This window comes from Nelumbo lutea, chromosome 1 (assembly GCF_056320005.1).
Source record: "Nelumbo lutea isolate HS-2025 chromosome 1, American lotus-T2T, whole genome shotgun sequence".
In the NCBI taxonomy this organism is placed as follows: Eukaryota; Viridiplantae; Streptophyta; class Magnoliopsida; order Proteales; family Nelumbonaceae; genus Nelumbo; species Nelumbo lutea.
Window position 1 is genome coordinate 201,233,951 of NC_142684.1, and position 20,619 is coordinate 201,254,569.

At 36.1% G+C, this 20,619-nt stretch overlaps 1 protein-coding gene across 6 annotated transcripts in view; it reads right to left on the reverse strand.

Moving 5' to 3' along the window:
- The window catches only part of LOC148880377 (Sec14p-like phosphatidylinositol transfer family protein), a 37,543-nt gene extending 17,367 nt beyond the window's left edge, over positions 1-20,176 (reverse strand). The window contains exons 1-5 of one of the 6 annotated variants that reach the window (XM_088962261.1): positions 20,021-20,176; positions 19,404-19,839; positions 19,108-19,207; positions 14,422-14,688; positions 547-624 (exon numbers count right to left, since the gene is read on the reverse strand). In XM_088962261.1, the coding sequence (XP_088818387.1) occupies positions 547-624; positions 14,422-14,688; positions 19,108-19,207; positions 19,404-19,783 (825 nt within the window). In that variant the 5' untranslated portion in view covers positions 19,784-19,839; positions 20,021-20,176. Of the gene's footprint in view, positions 1-546; positions 625-14,421; positions 14,689-19,107; positions 19,208-19,403 lie in introns of all 6 variants that reach the window. The other 5 variants (XM_088962262.1, XM_088962265.1, XM_088962263.1 and 2 more) reach the window with 5 other exon arrangements.
- Between the last annotated feature and the right edge of the window lie 443 nt (positions 20,177-20,619).

Genomic DNA, 20,619 nt, shown 5'->3' on the forward strand with positions numbered 1-20,619 from the left:
TGTGGTTGGTGATCTTTTATCACCCCCCATAGTTGGGACAAGGCTTCGTTGAGTTAAGTTGAGTTGAGGTTATTCAATAATTTTGTTGCTTTCTGAAGATCTGGTGTACTATAGTTGTCATTTAATCATTTTATAATTAAATTTGTAGTTTGATAATTTACAATTAGCATGGAATTACTTCATATTATGCATAAATTACAGATATAGGTTATATAGTATAGATATAATTATTTGTTTATTGTTGCCTATACATCAATTCCCTTGCTAGAATGATGCCCAAATATGGATATTGACAAAGAAATAGGAAATGGGGATATGTCTCTCCATTTACTAAAACCAAGAAATGGCAACTCCAACATTTGAGTACCTTATTTAATATCATCCTAGCATCGCAAAAAGATGAAATCAAGACTAACATGCTATTTTTTTTCTAAGAAATGATAATTCCCACATTTAAGCTTTATTTATATCAATCAACGATATATCTATTCAATAATATTCAATAAACATTCTTGCAAAGGGGGGAAAAGACGACATTCCACATACTTCAGGGTAATAATTGCTGTCAATCTTTTGAATCTCCATAAAAATATCCCTAGCTGGCTTTGTGAAGCTGTTCATACCCTACAGTAGGAAGATGACTTTGTTTAATAATTTGCAAGTTAATTATGCAATAATCTAAAAGTAATGAAGGTTGTAAAATCCCTATTCGATTCTAGGTTAAAGTAGAGAAGAAGAAGAGAAAAAAGAAGAAGAGAAGGAGGAGAAGAAGGGTTCAGCCAAATTAGGAAAAAATCAGTCCACCTCTAGCCGACCCATTTGTATTTATCTCCAATAACATAGTTACAAGAAAGACCATATTGTCCCTCATAAGTGACAAGACACATAACTTAAATAAAATAGACATTTCACTCTCAAATAGATAAACCCAAATGACCAAAATACCCCTGATTTGTGTATTCTAACACTCCCCCTCAAACTGGAGAGTATATGTCATATAGTCCCAGTTTGTCACAAATATAATCTACTCTGCCCCGAGACAATCCCTTTGTAAAGAGATCTGCCCACTGATTTCCTGAGCTCACATGAGATGTGGTTATCACTCCACTTATCACTTTCTCTCTCACAAAGTGACAATCAACCTCAATATGCTTGGTTCTCTTATGGAAGACTGGGTTGGGAGAGATGTGAACAGCAACTTGGTTATCACAGTATAGTCTCATGGGTTTGTCAACCGAGAACCCCATCTCTTGTAGCAAGTTCTTCAACCATACTAGCTCACATGTGGTATGAGCCATAGCTCTGTACTCAGCTTCTGGACTACTCCTTGCCACCATTGTTTGTTTCTTGCTCTTCCAAGTTGCAAGATTGCCACCAAGGAAGGTACAATACCCTGTAGTTGATCTCCTGTCTGATATAGAACCAGCCCAATCAGCATTTGTATACCCTACTATTTCAAGAGTCCCTCCACTTTGGTATAGCAAACCACGACCTGGAGCACCCTTCAGGTACCTAACAATCCTTAGAACTGCTTCCCAATGAGGAATCCGAGGATGTTGCATAAACTGACTCACCATACTCACAGCAAATGATATATCTGGTCGGGTAATAGTCAGATAATTGAACTTTCCCACCAACCTCCTGTATCTTCCAAGATCATCAAACTCTTCACCTGCATCAACACTCAACTTGACATCAAGTTCCATAGAAGTCTCTGCTGGTTTAGCACCCAACAGTCTTGTTTCTTCAAGCAGGTCAAGAACATATTTTCTTTGACATAAGTTAATTCCATGCCTTGACCTTGCAACTTCTATTACCAGGAAGTACTTCAGCTTACCCAAATCTTTCGTATTGAAGTGGTCCTGTAGGAATTTCTTCAACTTGTCAATCCCGTTACTGTCACTCCCAGTTATGACAATATCATCCACATACACCACTAGCAAGATTTTCCCATCTTTCGAGTCATGGCTGAACACAGAATGGTTTACCTAACACTGTTTCATCCCAAAGTCCTTCACTACTCCACTGAACCTGCCAAACCATGCACGTGGAGATTGTTTTAGTCCATAAATTGCCTTTTTGAGTCTATAAACCTTACCATCCTCCCCCTGAGCAACAAACCCTGGCGGTTGCTCCATATACACTTCCCCAATGAGATCACCATGTAGGAAAGCATTTTTTATGTCAAGTTGCACAAGAGGCCAATCATACAGAGTAGCTAATGAAATCAACACCCGAACTAAACCAATTTTAGCCATAGGAGAAAATGTCTCCATATAGTCCACACCATACAACTGAGAATAGCCCTTGGCCACTAGCCTGGCCTTCAATCGCTCCACACTGCCATCTGGAAGATACATCACTGTGTAGACCCACTTACACCCAATAGCATGCTTACCAGGAGGAAGAGCAGTGAGTTCCCACGTGTGATTGTGTTGTAGAGCAGAGAGTTCCTCTTCCATGGCTTGCCACCACCCTGGGGAGGTAAGGGCTTCCTTGACAGTCTTGGGAATGGAAACAGATGATAGCAATGATATAAAGTTGCGATGAGAAGCAAAAAGGTGAGCAACTGAAACATAGTATGAAATAGGATGAGAAGTACAAGTGCGTTTACCTTTCCGCAGGGCAATAGGAAGATCAAGGTCTAAGGGAGAAGAAGCAATGATAGGATCTGTCGACGAGGGCTGAATTGGAGGAGGGGCCGGTGCTCTTCTGTGAGTATACACTTGTTTGATTGGTGGCCTCTCAGTAGTAACTGGCATGGGAGGTGAATCTGCAACTGGAATGGGAATCACGGGAAGGGGATCCGCGACAGGGATGGGAAGAGGAACTACGGAGGAAGGAGAAGAAACCACAGTATCTGAGAAAAAAGGAATTGACTTATGGAAGTTAGGGTTATAGCACTTATACCCTTTCTGAGTCCTTGAGTATCCAAGGAAGATACACTTAGTAGCTCGTGCATCTAACTTGTCTAAACCAGGCCCCAAGTTTTGAACAAAACAAACACATCCAAAGACTCTTGGGGTGAGAGGAAATGGAGACAAAGCAGGAAACAACACCGAGAAGGGGGATTGACTTCCAAGGATGGACATGGGCATCTGATTGATGAGAAAACAGGATGTGAGGACGACATCACTCCAAAAATGCTTTGGGACATTCATATTAAGCATCAAACACCGAGCAGTTTCAAGGAGATGTCGATTTTTCCGTTCAGCTACATCGTTCTGTTGTGGGGTGTAGGCACAAGAAGTTTGATGAATTATCCCATGGTGCTCTAAGTATTGCTGAAATGGTATTGAGGTGTACTCTTTGGCATTATCGGAGCGAAGAATTTTAATATGAACACCAAATTGGGTATGTATTTCAGCATAAAATTTGTGAAAAATAGAAAACAACTCACTGCGATCTTTCATAAGATAAATCCATGTCATCCTTGAAAAGTCATCAACAAAAATTACAAAATACTTATAGCCATTGTATGACATCATTTTGATCGGACCCCAGACATCAGAGTGAACTAAAGAAAAAGGACTCGAGACACGACTATCAACTCTTGGACTAAAAGTGACTCAATGAAGGAACCAACAACTTCAGAGCCTTGAGAGAAGAATGACCAAGTCTGCAGTGCCATTGAAGAGGAGTAAGAGACGACTGAAAAGCTACTGGAGGGCCACCACCATCAAGGTAATACAATCCACCTGCCTCATGCCCTCCACCAATCTTCATCCCCGTCTTGAGATCCTGAAACACACAAAGAAGAGGGATAAAAGGTTATGGAACAATTAAGTGACTTGGTTAATCTACTAACAGACATAAGGCTAAAAGGGAACTTGGGAACATATAAAACAGATGATAAAGACAAGGAGAAGAGATCAACATCACCAACACCACAGATGAGAGATGTAGAACCATTAGCAAGAGTAATTGTTTGAGATGTGGAGGCCCGAGAAAGAGAAGAAAATACATTAGGAGTCCCAGACATATGGTCCGAGGCTCCGGAGTCAATGATCTAGTGTGAGGGCTTGGAAGCCAAGCAAGCCATACTTGAATGGGCAAGGGTAGTTGTGTTCTGCTGAGATGTCTGAAGGAACTGCTCATATACTACACGGGGTACACTCACCACCTCCTTCCCAGAAGCACCAGTAGATGTGGAGGGGATCGGGTCAGTATGCTGACTATCAGTAATTGTACCACTACCCTTAGTCACAGCATGGTTAGCCCAAGTGTTGGGTGGACCATGTAAATCATAGCAGAAATTAACCATGTGCCCCTCTAATCCACAGTGTGTACACTTCCTAGGGGCATTACTTCTTCTTTTACTACGACCTCCCCTGAGTCCCGACCTCCACTCCGGCCACCAACACGATTAAACATGGGACCACCACAGTTACCTGGAAGTCCACGACCACCACCACCACCTCTATTTCCACGGCCTCCCCCTCTAGTCACCACAAAACCAGATCTGTCTGAGAGAGAAGAATGCTCTATAGACTCAATTGATGTCCTCCTAAGATGGGCAAAAACTTCTTCAAGTTAGGGAAGAGCAGACCTCCAGTATTTGTACTCAAACAGGCTCATATTCAGCCTTCAAACCCACTAGAAACCTTGTCACATCAAGTTGCTCACGTTGTTGTTGTTGAATCTAAACAACCTGTGTTAGAGGATGATACACATTGAGCTCATTTCGAATATTCCTCAGACTTGCATAGTATTCCTCCAAGCTTTGACTACCTTGCTTCAGATTAAAGTACTCTTTGTACAACTGATACACCCTAATTGTATTGTCTTGTCCGGAGTACAATTTCTTAGCATGATCCCAGATTTCTTTAGTTGTATCTAGGAACATAAAGTTCACGCTAATTTTTTGTTCCATGCTATTCCACAGCCATGTCATTATTTGTGCATCTTCCTGTTCCCAGTCATTAAACCCCGGAGAATCAGATGAGGGTTTCTCCTCTCACATGTTTTACATTTTTCTTGGCCTTTAAAAACACCTCCACAGATTTTGCCCACGACACATAATTCTCACCATTCAACTTAATAGATGTCGTTTGAACATTTAGGTAATCTGGAGAAATCATAATGCCTGTTTTATTGTCATTCCCATCTCCAATCGATGCCATCTTTAACTAATTCACCTTCAAATATTCAGCACAACCTCACGCACTTCCACAAAACTTATATCACTTTCAGCACCACCAACTTCTTCAAATACACATTGCACATCAAATACAAAAGTTGAAATCACTCAATCATTAAATCAAACACAGAAATCAGTATAAACACCACCACACGACACAAGGTTTCACTTTCAACTATTCAGAAGTATCCACACACCATTCAACACAGTACAACCACCACCACACCATTCAACACAGTACAACCACCACCACATCATTGCTGTCGTGAACTTCAGTGGTCGAAAAAGCCTACTTTCAGTACACATATGAGGTAAAAACAGAGGAGAACAAGGCTGATATGCATACCAGTCACTTCAAACCTCCACAAAAAAATATTTTGAACCAAAACACAGCATTTACAGTCAACTATTTGGGCAAAAAAACAGAACTATTCGTACCTGTCCACAAACATCCCTCTTCGTATCACAAAATAGAGGGCATCTAGTACACAACCTCAAAGACCACCACCATAGTAACTGGAGGCATACTCACCTCCAAAACCACAAAACGACTACTCCTTTTTGACCTCTTGTCGAGCTTCCACTCAGGCTAGAAGAAAATCGAAGAAAGCTGAAATGGCTGGCGGCGAACCCAGGAAGAAGACAAACAGTGAGGAAAGAAGAAAAAAAGGGAAAAGAGAACTAGGTTTTATTGCTCTGATACCATGTAAAATTCCTATTCAATTCTAGGTTAAAGTAGAGAAGAAGAAGAGAAAGAAGAAGAGAAGAAGAAGAGTTCGACCAGATTAGGAAAAAATCAGACCACCTCTAGCCGACCCACTTGTATTTATCTCCAATAACATAGTTACAAGAAAGATCATATTGTCCCTCATAAGTGATGGGACACATAACTTAAACTTAAATAAAATAGACCTTTCACTCCCAAATAGATAAACCCAAATGACCAAAATACCCCTGATTTGTGTATTCTAACAAAGGTTATATTGCATTTCGTAGCTCTTGTTCATATACAGTTGTAAGTATAAAGACTAGCTTTTGAGAAAACTGAAATTTCTCAAATAAATGTTAATGCAGAAAGAAATAGTTGAGATATTTTTTTTAAGAAAATCCACCAGCGGATATTGTACCTTTGTTGGTGGAAACCTTGTGACTTGGAGAAGCAAAAAACAGAGTGTGGTGGCCAGAATACAGGGCTATGTCACATGGAGTTGTCGAGTTATTGTGGATCAAGAACATATTGAGTGAATTAGGATTTCCTTCTGATGATCCTATGTCACTCTATTGTGATAACAAAGCTGCCATCAACATCGCAAACAATCTAGTTCTTCATGATAGAACCAAGCATATTAAAGTGGACAACATTTCATCAGAGAGAAAATTGAGAAAGGGCAAGTATGCACTCCCTACATTAGGTTTGATGAACAACTTGCAGATGTTCTACTAAAGGATTATGCTCACTACGACATTATGATCTTTGTAACAAGTTGGGGATGATTGACATCTATGCCCCAACTTGAGGGGGAGTGATGAAATCTGTACTATATGCCGTAGAAGGGCGTTTTTGTCTTTTCCTACTTTTTTTTGTCTTGTTCGCCATAACATATAAATGGCAATGTTGGGCACCACCAACAGGGGTTCTTTTTGGCTCTCACGTCATTCTTCTCCTCCTCTTCCTCTTCTTCCTCTTTTTCTTGCTGAAAACAAAAAACAAGCACAAGATAATAATAATGAAACCTCTAGAGCTTGCTTCGACAGAGGAGTCTCCAACTTGACAATATTTTCTTGACCTCATAATTTAGAGGAGGAAAATGCAATGAAATATGCATAATCAAGAAAAAAGGCCTAATTTTCCCTATTTATGTACACTTTGATAATTAACTTCAGTTACATCACTAATATATATCTATATTATATAGAGGAAAGAGGGAGGTCAGGAGTCCTCACTAATAGTTGATGCTTGTAAGTTGTAACCCCCTCTCTCCCCCTCCAATAGTCGATGTTCATAACCCCCTTCCCTATTAAATCTCCTTTCTTCTCTATCTTAAAGTCCCTCTTAAACATTCTATAATGAGCTGAATCTGGTTAAGGGCCAATCCAAGCCCAACCCTAAGACATAGACCTTGGGCCTAGACTTAAACCAAGGTCAAAGACCAAGTTTCCAACCCAAACCCCACCTTAGCTAAACTAGTAAACTCAACACAACTTGGAATGGGCTCCAATGGATTTGGTTGAGCTTGAACAGGTTTGTGACTTTGTTTGTTCATCTATCTTTTATTTTTGCTTTTAATTGCAAAGCTATCAATGTAGAATGATGTTTTGTTTTTTCTACTTCTTTGGTTTTTTTGTTTATTTCAATATAAATATTATTTATATCATCATTTTTCACTTATTATATCTCATAGTTACTTAATACGTATAAACAATCGTAATGATATTCATGACATTTCCTAAAGTCTGTATGCACATAACATCTTTTTCAAGAGTCCCTTAGCAAGTTTCTATTCAACCCTGTTGTAATATGTTATGTGTATTGCCACAGAGGTATTTTAGTATTTTTCTATTCTTTTTATTGTAAGCCGTTGCCCTAAGTATAAATACTAACTTAGGTGCCACCAGCTATAAACTTTTCGAAGGAATTCTTCTTTTCTTCTTTTTCCTTCGCTTCTCTTCTCTCTTCTTCTCTTTTCCTACTTTATTTTCTTTTCTTCTTTGCTGGACTACATGGTCTCAGAGCACTGATCTGGGATTAATCTTTCTCAGATCGAGTCTTTCATCTGGAACTTACCTTTTTGATTAGGAGAAGAGGCAAAACTCCATTGAACTGAACTAGATACTTGTTCTATCCTCCTTTTTTCTTTTCTCTCTTGGTCGTTGTACCAAGAAGAGGTTCTGTGGTGTTGTGGTGACAGCCAAATGCAGTGAGTAGCATTCTTTGGGGTTTGCCCTTCTCTTATGGACTGTGGATTGTGGGATCCTTGTTGTATTCCAGGTATGTGCTGTTACATTCATATCGAAGTGTGTAGTATCTGTGAATGTCATAGTTTGGAGTTGTAGGGGCTTGTTTGTCTATTCAACTAGGGTTTACAGACCTTCAGTCCTGCTGTACTTGCTTTTTTGAAGCCTTTTTTTATTCAAAGTTGTTTGAAGTACTACTTTTCCCTTGTTTGGTGTGCTGTCCACTGTCTGTGTGGTTGGTTGGACTATTATTTTTTGAGTAACCGTGTTGTAGAAGTACAAAACCTAAGTTTCTCAGTTCTTTCTTTGAGAAATCAGCAGTGGAATTGTGGGTCCAATGGCTACTGAAGATTTAGCATCCTTCAATATTACTTCTCAAGGAAACCTTAATGGAGGGATGGACAGCATAAAATTTTCTATGACTATCACCCCCTTTGATGGACTGAACTACCTGGAATGGTCCAAGTGAATTAAACTGTATGCCACAGTTAAGGGAAACGCTGATTACATAAATGGAAAAGTTAAAGAACCAAAATTTAGTACAGCTGAACATGATAGATGGGATCAAGAGAACAATATGGTTATGTCATGGCTTTTGATTTTCATGCTCTCCATGTAATGAAAAAATTCATATGGGCTGATACAACTTGTGGGATGGACAGCATAAATTTTTCTATGACTATCACCCCTTTGATGGGCTGAACTAGCTGGAATGGTCCAAGGGAATTAAACTGTATGCCACGGCTAGGGGAAAAGCTGATTACATAAATGGAAAAGTTAAAGAACCAAAATCTAGTACACCCGAACATGATAGATGGGATCAAAAGAACAATATGGTTATGTCATGGCTTTTGGGTTTCATGCTCCCCATGTAATGAAAAAAAATCATATGGGCTGATACAACTTGTGGGATTTGGGAACAAGCCAAGGCAACATACTTAGAATAGAGACACTATGCTAAGATCTACCAACTTCAAGCGGAATTATCTACTTGTAAGCAAGGAAACTGTAGCAACTTCAAGCAGATTTGGGATTTGTAGAAGGAGCTGGACCCTGGACTGTTGTCAGACTATTGAATGAAAGAATGACGAGGATGCTAAAGCCTATAAAAAACTCGTCTCTCAAAAACAAGTGTTTGCTTTATTGTTGGGGCTGAACCCAGTTTATGAGCCACTTCAGATGCAGATGTTGGGAAGTAGTGAACTTCTCTCAGTACAGGAGGTATATGCCTTAGTTCAATCTGAAAAAAGTAGTAGAAATCTGATTAGTGCTTCTAAGGGGGAGTAGCCAGTTGCCTTAGCTGCAAGAGGGGGCAATAATGGAATGAAAAAGGGTGGATCAAGGAAAAATGATGGCAAGGATAAACTATATTATACTCATTGCCAAAGGTATAGACACACCCGGGAGACCTATTGGGAGTTGGGTAGGAAGGCTAAGTGAGCAACCAAAAATCAAGATACTTCAAAAAAACCCACTAAGAAGAAATTTACCTTTGCAAATCGGGCTACTCAAAATTCTCAATCAAATAACTCGACTACCGATACTTTCCAAGAGCATTTTATTGGTTCTAACCCTAAGGGAGAAATCATTAATTCCTTCAGAGGTCACTTGGAATTGTATAGTAGGACTCTTTGGACAAATGAGTAGGTCGGCTCATATCCCTTATTCCTCCTTTGCGTCTACATCAGGTGAAAGTGCTTCTGCATTTCATGTGTCCACCTCTGTTCAAGATTCCCCTTGGATCATTGACACAGGAGTATCTAATCATATGACTGATAAGTCAAATTTATTTCAGACCTACACTCTTCTCTTTGCTAGGGACAATGTGAGACTAGTTGATGGGTCCTTCTCCACCATTGCTAGTCAAGGATTTGTATCCCTTCTAGATGGATTTGTTTTACCCCATGCCCTTCACGTTCCCAAACTTCCTATTAACTTGTCCATTAGTAGTATTACTCAATCCTGAAATCGTTGTGCAGTCTTTTTTCCTCATTCTTGACTTCTTGTGTTTTTCAGGATTTGGCCTCGGGGAGGATGATTGGTAATGGAGACATGGTTGATGGCCTCTACATCTTAAAGAATAAAGCTAGTCCTATGGCATCAGCTCTTGTGAGTCTAATGAGTCAATTTGTGGGTCACTCTACTAAAATTCAAGTATGGTTATTGCATAATCGCCTTAGTCATTTGTCCTTTGAGTCTTTGAAAGTTATGTTTCCTGAACTATTTAAGTTTGTATATGTTTTTACTCAGTTCCATACTTTCACCATGTTTCCTGAACTATTTAAGTCAATTTGCAATTTTTTGCAATAATATAATGCAAAAGAATAATTGCTAAATGTCATTGTGACTATTATTAAGCTTAATGGACTGAATATTCCAATTAAGGCCCCGTTTGACAACTTCAGTTGTAGAGTTGTGAAAATCATAAAATAAAAAGCGAAACAAAAAAGAAAAAAAAAACTATAGAGTAGTGGCCTACTATATGCTATCCACCTAAGTACCTTCGAGTAAGGGTGATCATGGACCGGACCGGGCTGGGCCCGGGCTCCGGGCCTGAAATATAAGCATGGGCCCAGGCCTATGTTTTCTATATATAAAATTTTACTATAAATAACATGTTATATTAAATAGAACATAATATGCATATAATTTCATTTTATACATTATATAATATAATATATTATATATAAGACATATTATAATATTTATACACAATATTATAATATATTATAAAAAAGGAAGTCTAGGAATTTTCTCCTTTTTTGAATTTATATTTTTTTTTAATTCCATGTCATTTTTGAAACAACCAATGAGATGCTCTCCTTCCCCATACCCCTCCAAACGTTCCCAATACCCTAAATAGTCTCCTCTCCTAAAATTTCTCCTAAACTACCTACCCCACTATTCCCCACTTTCTCCTAAATTATCTCTAATTCCTATTTATCTCCTAAATTATTTCTAATTTAGTATAGAGTTTCTCTCCTAAATTATAACTAATTCCTATTTATCCTCTCCCCCAATTTTTATCTTTATCCATCTAAAGAAAGTTTGAATTAAAAAAATTAAGAACTATTTAAATATTCTAACAAAATTATATAATAACTTTAAAAAACACAAAAAATATTTCTAATAGATTTAATAATATTCATATTATTAATAATTTTAAGTTTTTACAAAATTCATCACGAAATTATGTATTAAGAATATCAATTATGATTTTTTGGAGTACTCAATTTAAATGTTATTCAAATAATAAAAATTTAACATTCAAAAATATTATTTAAATAGCTAAATATCTTGAAAAATATTATTTAACATTGAGAAATATTATTTAAATATTCAATAACAAAATATCTTAAATAAAAAAAATTATTGAAAATAGCTAAATAATTATATAAAAAATATTTAATATTATGTCAGCTTTAAAAAATATAAAATTCAAATAACAACAAATTTTAAATATTTTAAATATGTAAATAACGAAATATATAACATAAACTAGATTTTAAATAGTTAAAATAACGAAGTTATGTAATAAATTTACAATTTTTCCTAAAAGTAGAAAAATAATTATAACATAATATTGAATTTAATAATAATGTAATATTTTACATAATTAATAATTAAATTATGTCATAATAGTATAAATTATAATTTTACAGATTATTAAATTCAATAAATAATTAATATTATAAAATTTAAATAATGATATTATTTAAATAATAAATAATATTGTAAATAACTAATATAACTTATACCAACTAATAATTCGAGAAAGTAACTTTCAAAAAATTAATATTTATTAATAATAATTTTAAACTCTTAATCTATATTTATTATATAATTATATATACTAAAATTAATATTTATTGTATTTTAGTAATTATTTATTATTTTTTGTGATAAATATATTTCCAATAATTATTGGAGATTAAACTATTATTATTTATTAAAGATTAGACTATTAATTTAGTTGAAATTAGGAGTGTTCACGGGTTGGTTTGGTTCAGTTGTAGGCTGTTTGGCAAACTAAATCGACCTGGTTTGGTTGGGGAGTTGGTCACCTGAAACCAACCAACCATTTGCGAAAACCAACCCACTCAGGTTGTATCAGTTTGGGCTGATCTTTTGTTTGGTCAATCGGTTCAAAAGATTTAAAATTAAAAAGTGGCGTTATTAAAAAAATAAATTTAAAAATTAAATAGATGATATAAAATACTTTAGACTAAGAAATATGGGAACTTTTTTGCTTTCCCGTACTAAAAAATTATATTTAAAATATAAAATATTAATATATATCTATAATCAGGTCGTTCAATTTTGGTCGATTTAGAAATGACCAAAGTGAACTGATCCAACTTGGTCGGGTTGGGAAATTATTGAACCAAATTCGACCGGAAATATTAGAAAATCAACCAACTTGAGTCGAGTTAATCAGGTTGGTCGGTATCACCAGTTTGATGAATAACCCTAGCTGAAATTAATTATTGTTAATTTTGTATTGTAAAAATATTATTAAAAGTAGTATATGAAACATAAATAATTATTAATTATTTAAAAAGTTAAAAATATAAAACAATTGTATACTCTTACGTGTTTCTATTGTTTAGCTTTCGCTTAACAAATCCTGTGCAACGCATAAATCCGTGCTAGTACAACATAAAATAGAGAAAATCTATGATGTGGGAAAGACATGGTATAGGAAGAGCTTTGACCAATCAAAACTCACCCATGAATTTTGATAAATAACACCTGATTGGCTACCACGTTTATGATTCCAGTTGATTGATCAGAAGTTTTTTAGGTATCATATCTTTTCGATATCATAGTTGAACCCCATAAAATAACATATATGCGTATGTATATTGTTATGTATAAAATACATATATTTGAATATTGCAAACTGGGCTAGGTTTGAAGTAGTAGGCCCAGGCCCAACCCTAAAATTTGTGGGCCAGATGCGGGCCTGGCCTAAGCCGAGCGTGAACACAAAACCTAGGCCCAAGCCCAGAAGTTTGGGCTAGGAAGAAATGATCACCCCTACCTTCGAGGGATTCTTAACTGAATTTCAGTGAAAGTACAACTATTTCCAACTTTCAGCAAGTCTCACCAAACACAACTTTTTAGGAGTCTGCATAGCCAATGTTAAGTGCCTATAAGCTTCACCCAAGGTTTCAAATGTTGATGTCGATGGAAATGTCGCTTACCAAAATATAGGTCGGAAATGTCGGAAATGTTGAGGGGAAATATTGTAAAAATTAGAGACATTGTGGAAATATTATGAAATATGTGGAAATATGCAAAGATATTTTGTAAAATGATAAAAGAAGCATTAATACATATTTCTAGACTATTATCTTATTACCAACCATTATATAAAGCTAAGAAACTAAGATCAATAACAAATTAGTAAATGACAATTTACTGATTTATTATGCATTTTGATGTTTTTACAAGGTTATCTGATATTTTCTTTTCATATTTTCAGTTCTGATTTATTATAAATTCTAATATATTTATTTCACACTAGTAAATAGAAATACATTTATTCTGATTTTTTAAATATTAAAGTTATAATACATTATGTTTTATTATAAATTTAATAAACTGATTCTCTTTTTTGTAGTATTAAGATTATGATAAATTCTGATTTCTTATAAAACTTAATGAATTTATTATGATTTTTAATACTAAATTTATAATAAACTATGATTTAGTATAAAATTTATTAAATTTATTCTGATTTTTTATATTAAATGTAGAATATGGTTTATTATAAAATTTAATAAACATTTCTGATTTTAATAAATATTTTAAAAAAAACTAACTAGTTAATATTTTATTACTTGAAAAATGTTTTATGTTTTATATTATAAAGTAATTAATTTATTCTTTTGTTTTTATATTTTGTTAATTCTTTTTATAAAAATTTTATTTGAAATATTAAATAGAATTATTAATGGAATAATCTATATTAATATAATATACTAATATATTATATTTTTAATGTACATTAGTCGACATCCTGTCGACATTATTTGACATCTTGTCGACATAATAGGAAAAACTGTATTTTTTTTTTGTTATTTGGACTGATTTGGTCGACATTTCCGAAATATAGGAAATGTTGACCGACATAATGTAATTTTTATATTACCATCCATTTTCATGTCGGTGAGCCTCAGCATCGACATATGTCGGGCGACATTTGAAACCATGGCTTCACCTTTAAGCCTCTCAAAAGGGTACAAAAAACAATAAAAAGTTCAGCTTATGATAGTAAATTTTTGTGTGATGGGCAAATGAAAATATGTAAATATACTCACCACGCCCTTCACATCTAGGATACTTGTTATGGATGATATATGTTTCTTTGCTGCAATTGAACATGTGGGATATCTCAAATTTAATGTTTTCTCCTGCTCAGCAATGTGGTGCTTCAGGATTCGGTCAATTGTAGTCACTTTTAGCAGCACGTTGAGATCTATCATCCCTAGCCTTTCAATGTATAATGGTCTACCATATCTATCGACCCCATGAAATCCATGAGGATAGCATTTCTTAACTTCTTCATACTCCTCAAACTTAAATTCCTGCAGACAAAAAAGCTTTTTGAATAGTTACAAACAATCAAATGAAATAAAATAGCTTAATAAAATCCATACCTAGGGCTAACATCATAACCCACTTGAGACAGTGTTAAATAGGCTAAACCCGGTCCATTAGTTTCTTTTTAAATAGCCAAAGTTGCTCCTAATTGTACTATTGTTATACCTATCAAAGAGTAAAAATAATCTTACTTAGAAACTTCACCGACAATCAATAGGGAGAGAATAAAGACCTCTTCTGGTTTGAAATACCTCTTGTTTCTTCTTGATCATAAACAATAGAATCATCCATCACAAGATGCAAAAAAAAATTACTTGGAAAATGATATAAAAACTTAAATGCCACAAAACTATTTCTATACATTCCAAAATGATGGAAAACAAAACAATATATTTTACATATTCACTTAGTTTGTCATCATTTAGGGAAATGATACATAAAGCATCTCTTTGTGCACTAACAGGAAAAAATTCTTCAGAGAATAACTGTATCACAAAGTTCTATACCAATAAATATAACTAGCAAAATGAAACCCAGTGTAAACTGAAATAATTCTGAGTGGATACCACGTGCAAATGAAGGAAAAATGTGGTGGTTCAACAGTAATATGAATCCAATGAGACAGATAATTTGGCAATCAAAATTAGGTGGAACTCGAATGATTGGGGAGTTGATGAACTTTCTTCTTTCTTGGCTTTGCTTCATAAGAAATAGATTGATCTAATTACTTATAATAAAAGATAATGGAGTGGGAATGCTTTAGAGGTATTCCTGGTTGGATCATTCCTCCATTCACCCCTGGTTTTCCATGCAAGGCCATATGGGACTGGTCTGTTCTCAGGTCTCGGTGCTTAAGAACTTCAGGGGAGTAATATCTTCCTTATTTGTTTGAACCTGATTCCTTATTAAGACCTAGCTAAACACCTTTCATACTTTGTAAAAGATTTTTTTCGTCCTTTGCTTTGTTCCATGTATAGCACTTGATGTACATAGCCGAAGGTTTTGCATGTGACCTTGATTGACTAATATCCTTATATTTTGAATATAATTTTTCCTTATCTTCAAAAAAGAGGGAGAAAATACATAGGCTTCAAAATTTAAGTGGATTGGTAAATGTTTCAGTCTTGTTGGTGGGTCATGGACACAAAATTAAAATCTATATGGGAATCAAGAGGAGAACTGAAAAGTACAAGCAAAGAAAGAAAGAGAGATGTAACTTATGACATGTCATAAGGTGTACAATTTCCTCAAAGCTTCTGCATCAACTTTTAGGATTTGAAATATCACCTAGAGGGTGCAGCATTAAGATGTGTGTATGTTAGAAAGGTAAAAGAATTAGTCATGAGGACAGACACAGATAAGTGGCTGCATCTTCCTGGGTAAAAAAACTATATTTAATTTAGAATTGACATAGTAGAGAAACCCCTTGTCCTGTGCATTAGAACAATAAATCCTGTTGTACTCTAGATAAGGCAACATGTTGAATGATCAAAAGCTTTTCAATAGTCAGTTCAAATCTGATGTGAAGCCTCACAGCCCAAGACTGGCCTACTGTGAGATGGGTTTAACAAACAGTTTATGTATGGATTACCTTGTGATTTTCTGGATACCTATGTAATGACCCAAAAGCATGACATGTTTGCCACATCACCCTCCAGTCATGTAGCAGGTTTCAGACAAATTTTCATGGTTAAAAGGAAAAACATAATAAGGACTTTCATCTATAACTTTTGCAACCCAAAAATTAAAACTTGAACAACAGGCATTACTTAATCTAAAGATGATGCCAGTCCAAAGAGCAACTTGTCAAATGTGCAATCTGGATAGAATTCGATGGTGATGATGATGATAAAAGTTGGGGAGGGGGGTGAATTCCTCGATACAACAAAAGGAAATGTTTAGATACTGGTGGGCAATGCTTAGTGCTTATTGCAAGTGTTATCTTAGTGTGGCTTTTGGCCTTTCATGCATACCAAGACATGAGAAACCAAAAAAAAATCATATTTGAAGAGAAATAAAAAACGCCAAGTAAGCTACACAGATTCCAGAGACCTTTCAAGGATGTTTAAGCTAAACTGCTTAAAAATGGCCTACCCAACAGTCCCTTAATTCCTGTACCCATTTTTCATCTATAACTTTTGCAATCCAAAAATTAAAACTTGAACAACAGGCATTACTTAATGAGGAATCTAGAAAACATAGAGTGTGTATCTAAAGATGATACCAATCCAAAGAGCATCTTGTCCAATGTGCAGTCTGGAAAGAATTCGATGATGATGAAGATAAAAGTTGGGGTTCCTTTCCGGCTAAGGAAATTTGGAGCAAGCCTATTCCTCCTCGGGTTGCCTTTTTTTGTTGGGAAATTTTTCTGGAAAGAATAAACACAATTGATTTACTTCAGAGAAGGAGCCCCAACTATTGTCTACTTCCTAATAGATGTTCTCTTTGTAAAGCTGATGGGGAATCCGGTTACCACCTCATGGTCTCTTCTAAGGTTACTAAAACTGTATGGGAGTGGGTTTTTCCCACTTTGGGTGTTCTTAGAATCCTCCCGAGAGTGTCCAAAGTTTGTTCTCTCCTTCATTTTTCAGATGGCCTAAGAAGTGAGGGAAGATTATGTGGAGGAGTATTAGGGCAGCTGTGTGCTGATCACTGTGGGAAGAAAGAAATTCACGTATTTTTTTAGACAAGGAAAGAACCCTAGAAGAACTGTTATACCTAATTCTATTAAGGGCTGCCCACTGGCTAAAATCTATGGAATTGTTTTCAAACTTTCCTGTGGCTGACTTGTTAAGAAATTGGAAAGAGGTAGCTACCACTGCTCATTGCAAGAGGACTCTTAGTCCCTCTTGGTCCCCTCCTCCCTCGGGATTTATAAAATTGAATATTGATGGCAGTAGTGTAAGGAATCCAAGGCCCTCTGGAATTGGAGGAGTTTTCAGGAATGAGGAAGGGATTGTTATTGCTTTGTTCCCATGCCCTATTGGAGAAGGTGACTCTCTTAGGGCTGAGATCCTTGCAGCTCTGGAAGGAATTTGAAGAGCAAAGGAATTAAATATCAGCCGGTTGATCCTGGAAGGTGATTCTAAGGTGGTGGTTAGTTGGTTGAAGAAAGAGGACAGTGGATTGAGATACAATACAGCTGGGTAAAGAGGAATGCCAACTCATTTGCGGATGGGTTGGCCAAGCAAGGGGTGAATAGGGAGTCGATCTTTTGGGCTAATTTTTAATTTTCTTTCATTGTATTCTGTTATTGGGGAGCTAAGACATTTTATCTCCCCTCTTGTATCTATAGTTTCACAATTTTCTTATTATTAATGAAGCTGTTGTTATTGATAAAAAAAAATTATAAAAGTTGGGGAGAGGGTGAGTTCCTCAGTACAACAAAAGGAAATGTTTAGATACTAGCGAGCAATGCTTAGTACTTATTTGCAAGTGCTATCTTAACATGGCTTTTGGGCTTTCATGCATACCAAGACATGAGAAACCAAAATATCATATTTGAAGAGAAATGTAAAAAGCCAAGTAAGCTACACACAGATTCCAGAGACCTTTCAAGGATGTTCAAGCTAAACTGCTTATAAATGGCCTACCCAACAGTCCCATAATTCCTGTACCCGTTTTCTCCTGTAGCCTTAATATATATCAAAAGCCTAAGTATTAGGCATATTATTTTGCCCGTCTTCACCAGTAACTAGTCAGCTTGGCGCTTGAGACCACTAAAATTACTATGATACTTTTTATAAAACTCAACGAAAGCATATTAGGGAGCTCCTGGCCTTTGCCTAGTTTTGCGGGGAAGTTCGGTTCTTTCGTGCCTCTGGCCTTTGCCTAATCTGGGTCTCGGATTAGGCTCTGTTGGTTTTTTGTAGCGTCTTGTTGTGACGAGGCTGGCTTCAGTTATTTGTTCTGTTTGGGTTAGGGAGCCCATTTATCTGGTTTGTTGTGTCTGGGTGCTCTCTCTTGTTGAGGCGCTTTAAGTGCCTCCACCTGTATACACCTTGTATATTTTTTTGTTTCTTGTTTCTATTAATAAATTCTACCTTACCTTTCTCCAAAACAAAAAACAAAAAAACAAAGCCTATTAGGAATTTTTTTAGAAAGATCAATGTGGTCATGTCACATGTGTAAAGTATAATCATGTTAAACATATAGCCAAATCATATATAACACTATAACATGACCAAATTAACTAGTCTGCTTTTGTCTTATCACATTGGCCACTGGTCTTAACACATTCACCTTTTGTAAAATTTCATGGCCATCATATGCACAATATCCTGTACTTGAAAATTATCATTCTCATTCCAAAGGCTTAAGGACCAAACTAGGATTTCCTATCTGCCCATGAATCAATGATATTTTATGATTTTGAGAACAAACAGAAGAGAGTTTAGACTAACCTTAGCAATTGCATCAACCCCAAAATCATCACGCCACTTGAGCATTTTTAGATATAAATCTTTTGCCTTTAGCTTATCAAAATTCTTCACCCGCAGAAATCTGCACAATACTTTAAACATAATATTAGAATGTTACAGATACACCACTAGAAATTCTTGGAACAGAAAAATATATTTTTTTGGCATCTTCAAATTAAAAAAGCTATTGGTGGTTACATATAAACATCTGAAGAAAGAAGAACATTGTCCTAAAAGATTGGTAAGAGAATTTCTCTACTTCAAAAGTTACAAGTTACCTTAGAAGCGTATGATAGTCATCATGTTTCCTTGGAAATTGACTATCTGATGAAAGCAATTCACGGAAGCACTCGACATGTTTTTCATCTGCGGGACAACAGGGCCCTTCCAGAACCATTTGCATGCTCTTGGTCCTTCCAGTTCTCTTCAAAAACTCCCCAATTTTTAACGGATAAGACATCATAGACTTAAGGTTCGACCTTAACAAGGGCAATTTCCTTCTTTCTTCAGAGAAATGCGAATGTTCCTCAAGGAGTGGGTTGAGAGATGAACTCCTTCCATTCGTAAAATGAGGATCACAATGATCTGCAGGTTGTTCCTCTCTTCCAGTACCTCCCAATATAACTATCTCGTTTAAGCTTTCCCTCTGAGTAGGCATATATACCCGTTGGAAAGGAAATTGAGATGGGTTGAGCAAAATAGTTCACTCCAACTCTAGAAAACAGAAATTTGAACGGCCAATAACAAACATAAGCTGTCCAAACAAAAATTAATAAAAATAACAAGCAATCATGCTTCGAATATGGAGAAAAATCGTCCGAGGAAAATAAATTGAAAATGCCACAGAAGACGTGGTTAGTGAAACTGTTACGACCTCTAAAGGTTAAAGGGCTACCTGCGGCCGAGCTATCGTGGAAAGGGATATGGACTAGCCGCTAAAGCGAAAACTATACAGATGACGGAACGAACTGTTTTGTTTGATGCGTTTCAACAGTCTTAAGGCCAAAGACTTTGGCGTATTGATCAAGTAGATCACAGAAACCATTGATGCAAATGGGGGTGGGGGGGGGGAAAGCAAAATTGCTCCGGCGGATAAGGTACCAATTAATGAAACCAAGAGGAGTGGGAGGGAGATGAGAATGATCGACATTCAACATTGCGCAAAACGTGTTGATAATAAAGTGGAGTATCGGATTCCCCCTGTTGTCTCCCATCAAATGATTCGAATTTCTGAATATTTTAGAACGAAGAAACGCAAAAAAAGTTGCCGGATCGCTGCACAGAGAAGTTGTAAAGGTGAGAGAGCATGAAGCGCCGAAGGGAATAGAGTCCTCTCAAAGAAAGACGCGCCAAAAATATCCTGCCAATTAGTTAACCATGACATTGGTTGTGATTGGCGAACGTACAACTGTATCTACTGATACCCAACGAACGGCTAAAGATAGTTACGTTGCTACGAGTACGAGTTGCAAACATCGTTCATAAGAGCTGCTG